At 41.2% G+C, this 12713-nt stretch overlaps 1 protein-coding gene across 2 annotated transcripts in view; it reads right to left on the minus strand.

Moving 5' to 3' along the window:
- Nucleotides 1-12713, minus strand: part of kiaa1549la (KIAA1549-like a) — a 79244-nt gene that overhangs the window by 53690 nt on the left and 12841 nt on the right. For both annotated transcript variants that reach the window (XM_044036583.1, XM_044036582.1), the window contains exon 2: nucleotides 17-658. In XM_044036583.1, coding sequence (XP_043892518.1) covers nucleotides 17-658 — 642 coding nt within the window. The remainder of the gene's footprint in view (nucleotides 1-16; nucleotides 659-12713) is intronic.

A 12713-nucleotide genomic window follows, 5' to 3' on the forward strand; every position in this document is an offset into this window, starting at 1 on the left:
TGAAGTAACAACGTACCCGAAGTGAAGCTGCTGCTGTTGCTGTTGCTGTTGCTGTTGGAGTTGTTGTTGTTGTTGTTGGTGTTGTTGACAGTAAACAAAGAGGCGTTGTTTGCTGCTGCCGTCTGAACATTTCTGTTAGCGGTTGTGGACGATGCCGGTGAAGAGGACGATTTGGTCGTCGACGAGGAGGCTTTGGATGATGACGAAGACATGCTCTTGGACCAAGCAGCTTTGGAGAGCAGCCCCAGAGGTTTCCTCACCGCCGGTGCCGATTCCGCCAACACGCTAAAGACTGACGAAAACGCCGCCACCTCCTCTCGTTGGTCTCCTCCGCGCCTTCTCAGCCTCTGCTCACCCAGCCAGGCAGCCTGCTCCCTGGGCATGTTTGGCAGGTCGACCCCCTCTCTCTCTGCAGGCCTCCACTCGGCACCAGCACCAGCTTCAGCCCAAGCACCGGTTCCAGTCAGAATCCCTGTCTCGGCAAAGACTTCCCCACCTGCTCCCGCTTCACTTTCAGCCCAAACCGCTGTTCTGGCCTCGGCAAACGTTGTCCCCGCAGACCAGGCGTCTTTGTCTTCAGCGCCAGCTTTTCTGAGTCCAATTCCAGGGGTGGACGGGAGGTTGGCGGCAGCTGCGGGGTTCAGGGGTGAGTCACCAGCTGCAGGGAGTAGGGACAGAAAAAGAGGGTTTAATTAGAAGTTCTGGTAAGTGACAAGATCCGTCTTTGACTCATCTGTGCCACAGGCCAAACAACCACGTCTGTGGATATGACTCCATCGTGTCCTACCACACACACACACACACACACACAGCTGCAGGCCTCAACTCATTAGTCCTCATCTTGCCAACACAACTGTGCAACTGCCAGGAGATTTAAAACTGCTCTGCTCATAAGAGCACGCACACACACACACACACACACACACACACACACACACACACTGACTGCAACAACCTGCCTGAGGAAATCAGACAAGCTCCCTAATCTCTTTTAAATCCTGACTTTAAAACTTACTCTTTGCTTTTACTGAGTCGCAGCGTTAATCCTTTCTTTTATTGATCCACTGTTTTATTCATTCATACTATATCACCTGTCGTCTTAAAGGTACAGTGTGTAGAATTTACATTCCAGATGTGTTCTTTAACCTACGTCGTAGGGTCGAACATAATTAAATTGAAATTAGGCGCAATATCACTTTAGATTTCGTTCCAACAGACAGAGTTCCGCACAACTATATCACACAGTAATCATTTTTAATGAAATTAAATCAGAATAATGACGTAAAAATAACCTTTCATTCCCTCTCATGTATCGTGAATCATATTGAATTCGCAATTTCAGGCAAAAATAATCGCAATTAGATAAAATCCTTCGGCACTACTATGTAGCCTTCAGTTAGCAACAACATTCAAACCTTACACACTGGACTTCAACATTTATGATTTTAGTGACCTTTATTTAAACTTTATATATTTACTTTACTTTCCTATTATTTTGTGAAACCTTGTTTTTAAAAAGTTCCACATAAATTAAGTTATTATTACTTTTTTATTGTTATTATTATTATTATTATTATTATTATTGTTAATGTTACTAAAGCTGTGACTGTGGGGGAAACAGTGGTAATATCTAAAGTAGGTCACGCGTGTGTTTTTTTATATGAAGGCTAAAGCAGAGAGAATTAATTTAGATGTTCCCGAGTGAATAAATTAGGGCACACACACACACACACACACACAGGTTCTATAATCTGACCTGTGGATTATTTATTTTTTTTCCTCACACAAACACTGTGAGTCAGACTCAGAGTGATGTAACCTGCACTGTTACTGCCCTTCACAATAAAAGTACCTTGATTAAACTAGTTATTTACTTGGATGTTAAAGTTTTATCAAGAGAAATTTGCTTCCATATGTTATTTTTGTCTTAAACACATTTATATTTCCAGACTCCAGTGAAAACCTTTGAGCTTCAGGCGTTATCTCCGTCCTCTCACTCAAGTGACTTTTATCTCCACTGTGGCTTCAGCTGAGCTAGAAGGTTCTGGCAGACGGAGGCGATTGTTCTGCCTCATACGTTTAGGCTCCGTCTAAGGCAGAACTGAGAGATGAGGAGCTAAAATCACCTGACATGGCTCAGTGTATCACCGGTTATTACATCTTGGTGTGACAGAAAAGAAAGATTTAAGTGTATGTATTCTTAATGTATATATTCATCTGCACGCTGATCTCAGGCTGTTAAATGTGTGTGTGTGTGTGTGTGTGTCTGCAGAGGACTGGCTAATTAAAAGACTGTGATTCTGAACAAGGGAGTCTTTACGGCCGCTGCGTATCCTCTGGACGGCCGCGATTACAGTAACTACACAGCACCTCGCTCTCCGCCGCGTCCTCATCCCTCTGAGCTCCATTAGTCAGGTCTGAGCGATACAAATGGCAGGACCTCTCACAATGGAGTATTGTAGAGAAACGCTGGTGCTGTGCAGACAGACGGGAAGGGAAGAAGTTAGCGGGGGATCTCCTGCTGCACACGCCGGTACTGTCACCAATGGAAAAGCCGCGCCGAGGTCAGTCGCGCGAGTGGAAAAAGCGCCAAAAGTGACACAAACTTCACTTTCCTCTCGGTCTAAAACGTGAAATGTAGTTTTTTGTAGTTAAATATTCTGTGAAGTGGTTAAACCTCTAGTTTTATTGTGTGAGAGAGTGAACTTCAGTGTCTCGGGCTGCTTCTCGAACTGGAGTCTCAACAAAAATAGTGTTAGCTCGTACTGTATATGCACGTGAGCCGTACGATATAGTAGCAGCAGCTTTGTCACATTGATGAATTGCTCATATTATTATTATTATTATTATTATCATTATTATTATTAATAATAATAATAATAAACAACGAGTGTTTTCGAAACTCCACCTCCTATGTGTGTGTGTGTACAGTCAGTACTGACTATGTGTCATATTTATCAGTTTAGAATATGAATAAATCATTACTTTATTATCGCGAAAAAGGAATATTAAACTTTAAAGAAAAAAAAGAGATGGAGGGGGGGAGTTAACTGTTATCAAAAGAATATAAATGTCATTTTGGGTATGTTAGGTCGACTAATTTTTTGATGTATTAATCTGAAAATCCCACTTTAGTATCACTTTAAGCCACACATGGGTAACATAAGGCCCTGGGGCCAGATGTGGTCCTCAGTTTTGCACTTTTATAGACAAAATCACACATTTATCTCTTGTGATTTTATTCTGTCGTTTTCCTAATGTAATGTAATGTAAATATAAATGGGTTTTATTTATAAATCTTTATAAAAACTTGTTATTACTTGTTATTTATTTGGCAAAATAAACAGAATTCCCTTTTTTTTTAACCCAAATTTTAAGTCACAAATGAATCAAGCAAAACATTCAGTCACTAAAACTAATTTTTCTGTTCAAGTTAACAACTATAATTGGACATTTTATTCCAGAAATAATGGCATGTTTTTACTATTTTCTTTACTATTTTTTGAAATTCGAAAATTCATGGAGAACAATGATAATTATATTTTAGCATTAAAAATAGTTTAGCTTCTACATACTGGTTTATTAACCAAAAAAAAAAAATTTTTGGTTAAATTTTGTTTTATTTTTTAGGTGATTATTTACAGCATTTTTACGTTTCAAATGTAAATGTTGCATATAAAGCTGGGTTTAATGATTATTGTTCCGTTAAAGCCTTTTATCTGTGGCCCTTTACTTCATTTATGTACATTTCATACACACATACACTGATATGCAGTAAATTATGGTGGATTTTCTTACTTTTTTAATAACTTAAGCAGCAGATCTTTGTGTTCAGTTTGCTATTATATCTTGGATGAAGAAGACACGCGACTCTTCTTCGCGTGACCGTTAACGAGCGCCGTGAGTGTAATAATTGCAGTGATGACTCCGCCCACGTCGAGGACATACTACAGTAATGGAAAACCAACCATGTTGGGACCATGAAAAGTTATGATGCACTACTGCCTTCAACAGTGAGTTCAAATGTGGTTATTTGATGACGTATGCATTCACATTTACATATGTGGCACAGACTGACCACACGAGGCAGCAGAGGACCAGCAGCTCCTGTGTCTCTATGGAATTTGGAGTGAGAAAAATGTGCATATGTATAACTGAGTGTTTTGAATGTCTTCTCCTCCCAACAGTTCACCACCTGCTCTGGCTGAGAGCAACATATGTGATTGCCATCAGACCTTAGACGAGAAAGAACCTCCACTGAGAACAAATATGGACAGGATGGGTGTGTGTGTATGTGTGTGTGAATGGATGAACGTGTGGATTAAAGGTGGATCACAGCAGATATGTCCTGCTTTATCGGCTCGGACAAAACACACGGGGAAACATTTATTGCCCATTAGAATGTTCATCTTATCGCAGATTATGTGAATAATCGCAACAAAGCACCACCGGGCCACCAACGCTTGCGTATTGACTGTGGTGCCTTGCCAGCTGGCACTGTGTCCACCGATCCCCCCCGCCCCCCCACGCTCCCCGCTGAATGTCTGTCGATTGCCAACACAATCCTGCAAAGCCCTGCCAGGTCACTACGAGCTTTCTGACCATTCAGACTCGCTGCTCCCAGATGCCTGTGGTCATACAGTAGTAAATGTCTCACTCTGCGAGCCAAGCAGAGCTGATTCATGCTGTCGCCGCGGCAGCGAGCAGAACCAGAGGGTTTGGAAGTGCGAGGGAAAGGACGTATGAAGCCGACGCTGTTCCGGAAAGTTCAGGAAGGAAACGTGAGGTGCAAGTGAAGATGATTTTTCTACATCAGGGCAGCAGATGTTCGATAATTGATGCAAATATAAAATAGAACTGTTAAATAAAAAATTGCTTCATTTACCAGTTATTGAACATCAATAATGGTGTGTGTCGACGGTCAACAATGAATATAAATGTTTAAATCATGTATAAACTGAGTATTAAATACATCAAAAAAGCTTTTAGTGACATAGCAACATTTAACTACCTCTAACTGTATTTAGCTAAATTCTTTAGCGCCATTCGCACTTTAGGGTCATTTTGTGCGTTAAGTCCATCGCGCAAATCATGCAAATTCCCAATGTCGGGCATATTTTTGGCGGGAAGAGAAGAGTGGCTGCTTGTTTTCACCATCAATCGTTGGCTGGAGTTAAAAGTTAAACGAGTGCTGCTTTCTATCTTTTGTAGAAGCGGCAAAATGTGAAGAATCTCAACACTGACTGGTTACAAATGGAGCGAATGCTGCGTCACGCCAACATGAGCTGAGTTGCTGTAACGCCGTTTTCTCTCCACTGTGAGATAAATAAAAAGCTATCTTATCTTATGTCATTTGTGTCTGCTTGTGCATTGACTTTGTTTGTAATCTCACCCAATGCGATACATTTACTCTGGTGTGAACACAGCAGAAGAGAACATTTTAGAAGCTCTTAGAATGTTTCACATCTTTCTTTCAAGTCTGACCGTGAAGGTAAAATAATCTTGTTTGTTCAAGAGTTCTGTGCAGATATAATGACTGTTCTATTCTTCTATTCACCAACAGTTTTCTTGACAATGGTAAGTTTCTACTGCAGTAATTCAACGGTTGGAGGGTTTACGATTTCTAATTTTAAACCAAGGGAGAGTTTTCTACTGTGTCTCATTTACCAAAGTAATGAAAAGACTACTATTATTGATTTTGTGGTAAAAGGCAGAAAAAAACAATTGATTCAGCTTCAGAAACACAATGATCTGTCACTTGCTGCTTTTTCCGTACTCTGACGTCTGGACTTGTTCCTGAATTTGTCAGCGGGGCTATTGTGTGAGAACGAAATGTTCACAAAATCCTCTCTGGACCTTTTTTCCAGAACTGCTCCTGCCAGCTCCTTTGTCACATTTCCACACTATGTCAGAGTAAAGCCATGAGAGAAGATGACAGGAAGGAAAAGCTCAGCATAATTCACAGTGAATGGGTGAACAACTGTTCTGCCTCCTACACGTTGGATCCAGGCTCAATCCCTTCTGGAGAACATCTCAATCCCTTCTGGAGAACATCTCAATCCCTTCTGGAGAACATCTCAATCCCGTGCCCAGATGTTAAGAACATCTTGTGGATAACATCTGGTCCAAAAAAACCTAAAAACTCTTGCTATTGCCGATGTTTGTGTATGAAAATCTATGAAATATTAAAAGATGTGACCACAGTGAAACATTACGTTTGCAAAAAACAAAGATTTCTGGGTACAAATCGTTGGCTCTTTTCAGAGTTCATGAGATTATGAAGGATCGGTAAGAAACAATGATGGTGCCTCAGGTGGAACACACCTTTACCATTTGGCCACTGTGTCACTCCTAATGGCGGCCATCTTGGCTACAAACTTAAGCAGTTGGAAGGGACTACCAATATTGATTTGTTTTTGGTGTCAAGCCAAGAGTTGGGGTAATTCCTGACAGATTATTCCAGACCTGCATTAAATATGTAGCAGAAAGTAAAATCTCAACCAATCTATCAAACCATGCATGAAAGATCACAGGGGAGTTTCTTTTTAGTGAAGTTTGGTCCGAAAGCCTCTGTGGTGAGAGAGGAAGAGCTGGTAGCAAGTCAAAGTTCTTACATCATCCTTGTTCTGCGATACAAGACTCAGTGGGAGAAAGGATGGTCCTGAGCCAGAGTGAGACCCGTCCAACAGGATGAACTTGTAACCATTTCCTGGAACTATTCAGGGCAACCATCTGTCCATGTGGAGGCGAGAGAACTGGACGGATTGTTGAATGGACGGAGGGTCAGGTGGGAAGATCGACGATGGACAGTGGACTTGGGATAAGTTCAGAAGGTGCATCGAGGTGAATTTTTCTGGATAATTAATCTGTAATCTGTGTGTTTTACATTGATAGTGTGGATGGATGGCACATGAATAAAGATGTAGCGTCATATTGTGGAGGCGTCTGTAGTAAACGTCTCCCTCAGTGTATGGTAACAATCCTGAGAGCTTTGTTATTCTCAGAGGGGTTGACAATTAGAAGCGTCGGGGAACGAGTGTAACTGTGTCTCACTAAAGTTAACAAGTGATGCCAACGTGTGAGGAAAAAACTGCCTGACAACAGCAGCTCCACGCTGTGTGAACCGACAGTGACACAAACTGTGAGAAACTTCATTTCCCGTCTTCTTCTTCTTCTTTGTGTGAGTGGTTTTTTTTTTTATATCTTTCCTCTTCAGGGCTTTTTCTGGAGTATAAACACTGATCTTGTCACGACCAGTCATCCCCGTGGAGACCAAAACCTGGTCCTAAAGAGGCAGAACCTCACTTCTGATGAACTGGTTATGTTGAGGGCTAATTTTTCAGCAAAGTTAGTGGCATTCACCCAATTATAGAGCACAAGTATGAGTCAATTTTACCCTAATTTAACAGCTTCAGAGTCATTGTGATGGTAAAAGATCAAGGCAGCGATAGCGTTGTTTAAGAAGTTCAACGTGGCTGAGTCGGTGAAGAACAAGCAGAGGAAAACGTCGGAGGAAGCGAGGAGGCAGACGGTGGATGGATGGATGAATGTTTACATTGGTGTCGTAAAAATATCAACTCCCAAACTGCAGGGGGAGCTCCATAGAGAGAAAGACTGACTTAAAACGTTCCCCTTTAATGGGGACGATGCACTTTAACATCGTTGTAAGACACAATATGACACTCATAAGCTAATTTGGGACTTCGGTCCCATGTTGGGCCTTTTTTTATATTTTTACATGACAATAAAATACATATATCATATATGTCGCATACACCATACAACAACTACAACAAACACGTTCAATGATTCAATGAGTTCTGATTTAGATTTAAGCCAAAAGCAAGATTAGTGACACATTTAAACACTAATTTAATGAAAATCAGACTTTGGTAAAGCTGTCAAAACTAGCTTTAACTAAGCCAATTCTATCTCTTTAATACGTGACAAAGGATTGACGTCTGATTTATTTGGATGTTTGAGGGCAAACTTTTATACAACACGAAAAATGATGCTGGCACAGGCGTCAGCATGGGGTCAAATGTCTTAAATGTCTTGCCCAGGGACACAACACAACTATTAGGGACTCTACTAGTTGAGCCACCGCCACCCCAAGAGACAAGGCTTTGTTTAGTCTGTTGTCCAAATGAGTGGAAGTGGACGCCGTGTCCTAAGAAGAATAGCTGTGTGGAAAAAGTCACAAAATGTCAAGCTGAAATGTCATTTTCACAGCTGCTTGAGTCCAACGATCTGGGCGTTTGGGCCAATTCTGAGCTAAATGTTACAGGATTGCTGTGTCATGCTTCGTCAAGCAGCCTTTTTGTGTGTGTGTGTGTGTGTGTGTGTGCAGTCCTACTTAAGTTCATGAGCAAACACAGAAACACAGTAAATGGACTCCAAAAAGGCTCCCAATAGAGGTAAAACATGTCTTGGTAATGTGTTAATAAGCCTACATTCCATTATATATAATTACTGGACGTGAATATTTAAAATGTCCACCTTTTACATAAATTCAGTGAAGAGACGTCAGGTGAACGAGAGCCGGAGACTGAACCTATTCGAGGCGACAACAGCTCCACTCATCAACAGCTCCACTCGGCTTGACAGCAGGGCTGCTTCTACTGCTGCTGCCGCGTCTCCACGGCAACCGCAGAGATGCTGTCACCAGGGCAATCATTATCACAGATAAAGGAGGAAACACAGTCAGTGTCCTTTCACTTCGCGTGACGTCCAGCATGTCTTGTATCGCAGTGAAACACAGCTGTAACGACGACGCCTGACAGCCAGTGGTGTGTGGGAAAATAAGATATCAATTTCAAAATAACTGCAGACTTTGCAGGTGAGCGGAGGAAAAATTGAATTTTTGTCATTTAATAAACAAGACGGGTTAAATTTACACTGAACCAAAAAATGGAACTAAAATTGTCTCCACGTAAAACAGAAATAGCTATTTTTTTGTTGTTGTTGTTGTTGTTGTGTCATGAGCTCTATTCAGAATAAACCGCTTCTAATCTTATCTTACGTGTTGGACTGTTGTACAAGTTAATGGTACGAGTGTGTTTTTCACATTTCTGTGACGTAGCTCTCGTCTATAATAACTGTTTTTGTATAATAAAATAAATCTTAAATACGTGAAACGGGTCATAAAATGCCGTTACTTTGTCAAAAATCATCACCATTTTGGACGAGAAAATAAAAGTTTCCACATTTTCTGAAAACAAAAAAGTGAACATTTACATATAAGTAATAATAATAATCAAAATAAACGGCCTGAATAACCATATGTTTGAAAAAACAGATAAACCTCTGTGCCCTGCATGTACACAGCTTATGATAAGCGTCAGGCATTAGTTACTATTTGCTTTGATGACAGCATTAAGGACTTAACACTGTGGCAACAGTTCAGAGATAAATGATAAATGGAGCCATACATTATTTATTAATCCGTCATAATAAAATGATGATCAATGGGGGAACAGGAGCATTAGCTGGCAACTAGAACGCAGAGAGAGAGACGCATAAACCAGAGAGACACGGAAGAGACGAGGACTAAATATCTGCTTTCGTGTGAAAGCGCTGAGGCGTCTGTAAAACATGATGAATGTGTAGGTGAAATCCTGCAGCGAGTCCACGTCAGGCTGGAGATTATAATTAGACGTCAGGACTGAACGGCCTTGTGTTTGACGTCTGTTTGACAGAGTGACCTAAATCATAAAGTCCAGCCTCTTATATGAAACGCATGGATTTTTTTTTATTGCTCCTGAGAAGCAGCAAAAATGGAGATTAAAAATTGATTTATGAACGTGGAAAGAAATTGCATGAGACGTAAGATTTCTGCCATCAGAGGTTCAAGTTTCGAGTTGGATCAACGTTATGTTTGCACAGTTTTGCAGTGGTATAAGAAGTCATATTACTATTAAAATGTAATGCAGTCAGTTTTTATTTATACATTACATTTACATTTACATTGTTGTTCTCTGAAACATGATAAAACTGTATTCAACAAGGATAGTCATTTAGATGTTTCATATAAATTATACATAATATTTATTTAAAATGTATATGTGGGTTGCACGAGTGGAGAGTATGTTTTAAGTAAATAATAACTTATCTTTTATTATTAATGTCTAATGTCATCTCATGTATTAGACCATCAGCTTCTAAAAAAAAACATATTGGTCAATCTCTCGTAAGTTAGCAGCGTCATACAGGAAGTTGGACAACGACATTAACAACAAATACAGATGAATAAGATGAAAGTAGAACAAAGCGCAGGGCAACAAAAAATTGGCTGTCACCCAGAAGGCGTTGCTATCCCATTGACTCAGTTTTCCTGTGCTGAAGTTTTGTGCAGATCAGTCAATGTACGGCAAGGTTACAGGCCACTTCCTGTTTTGTGGCTAAAATCAAAATGGCCGACTTCCTGTTGGGACAAGTTTACATTCGCCGACGTGTTCAATGTCGCTCTCTTGTGTCACGTATGAAGTTTCGAGCCGATCGGTCCATGTGCGCTGGAGTTACGGGCCACTTCCTGTTTTTCGTCGCGACTAGTAGCCACGCCCTTTTGAGTCTATGAAACCTTTTTTTATAGCTTTTCATCTTTCATGTGTTTAATACAAATTGACAAGTTTTATATGTTGGTACGATAAACGCGCTCAGACGAGTTCATCTATTTATGAAGCATCCAAATGGTCAAGATGGACGCCAAATTCAAAATGGCTGACTTCCTGTTGAGTTGAGGTCATGGTCCCACTAGACTTTTTTGTTCGTCTTGGGCTGTGACATGATTTCAGAATAGAAAGTTGCACCAAATTTCACGAAACTTGGTGCAACTTTCTATTCTGAAATCACGTTAAATCACACGAGTTTCTGTGAGATCCCAAATCCCTGGAATCTCCTGCCTGAAATCATGTGATCAAACAGCAAGTGTGTGGTCCTGGGTCTCGACTGGATCGCTTCGTCTGTGCTTTCTCAGGATTTAAACATTGAAAGTTTGTTGTGCCTGTGGTTCTCCCGCCGTTTTAAAAAATCAATTCAGATTTGAAAAATCTTCTTGTGTGGAGCAGGCTTTAGTTTCAGATTTGTCCTACTGTGGTTTCACCTTTGGGGGGCGCTACTGTGCCATTTTGCACCAATTTCATGCATTTTGCGAGTTCCGATTTACATGCCAATTTAAGTCCATTTTCACCAACATTTACTGCCTCAAAATTGTGGTCTTTTGAGGAAGTATTTGTTTTTTTCCAGGAATTCCAATAGGTCCTCCTTTAATAGTAAAATAATCTGTATTTGTTCTTCACACACCACTCAATTTATTCCTTTCATTAAGAATACTAACACTCTACTGTAAATCCACTCAAAAGGTGCTTTGGATTGAGCTAAAACCTTTTTTTAAGGAGTGAGAATAAAAGTCTATTGATGGATCGTCAGGAACAACAAGAACTCCCTGAAGCAACGACAACAAACAATAAAGGAGAAGCTTCACTTGAACATGTTTGATGGCATCTTCTGTGATCTCCAGCAGGGCTGAGGATTAACTGGAGCTGTGTTCAGACGAGCTGAGGCTGCACAGCAGAGAGCGGGCGACAGACTCTGCGTACGTTCCTCAACTGTTCTCAGCAGCCTCCCAGCTGGCTGCAGCTAATGCTAATGCTGCTGCTAACGCACACACACACACACCCATCTGTCCACTGATGTAGCTGCTGATGACCTTGTCAAAACAAAAGTACCAGAACAGGTCAGTACACGGCTGGAGAAGAGATCAGTAACATGTTTTTTTTAGCTTTAACCTTTAGTCCGTGCACATGTTTGTTTTTAAAGCTGGGGTAGGCGACATATTTGTGATTAGTAATTCTATGAAACACTGTGAATACAATGTGAACAAGGTGTTTTGAGAGAGAATTTGACCTAAGACACAGAGGAGCTCAGAGACACAGGTGAAACACATCTGGGCGGGGCAGACAATCAGAGGAGGGGGAAAGCACAACAGGAAGTGAAAGTAAACAAGGTACACACACACACACATAGACGAAGAACTACTACAACAGAAAACTAACAAGACTTGCGGGAAAAAAAGAAAACTGGCAACAAAAAAAGGTTTAAGAAAACAGAGATAACAAACACGACAACAAAAGAGCAAGGCCACCAATAATGAGTTATGTCAGAGTTTAGCAAATATAGACCACACCCTCCAATGTGTGTTACTGACCAATTGCCCCTAAAAAGAAGATGCATGCTATTACTGCTAACAACATACTTTTGGCCACCACCATGGTTGCCGCAATAACCCGCATATAGATCAAAGGAAGGGAACACAACAAATGAAAGGCTAAGCAGCCATAGCAAGGAAGCCCTGTCCCTAGCCACTTCTACTTTGGAACTGGCCAGCTGAGAGATACAATCCCTCCAGCATGTCCGGGGTTGGCCCCGGGGTCTCCACCCAGAAGCACATGCCTGAAACACCTTCCCAGGGAGGCACCTTGAACCTCCTCAACGAGCTCCTCTCGATGTGGAGGAGCAGTGGTTCTACTCCGAGCTCCTCACCCTATCTATCTCTAAGGCTGAGCCCGGCCATACCCTGCGGAGGAAACTCATTTTGGCCGCCTGTATTCTGATCTTGTTCTTTTTCACCAAGCTTCGCACCAGTCGGTCAACAAAAGACAAAGCTTTGTTCACACTGGACGTGACGCAAATTTGTCGCCAATACACCTCAAAAG

The sequence above is a fragment of the Solea senegalensis genome, linkage group LG10 (assembly GCF_019176455.1).
Source record: "Solea senegalensis isolate Sse05_10M linkage group LG10, IFAPA_SoseM_1, whole genome shotgun sequence".
Classification (NCBI taxonomy): domain Eukaryota; kingdom Metazoa; phylum Chordata; class Actinopteri; order Pleuronectiformes; family Soleidae; genus Solea; species Solea senegalensis.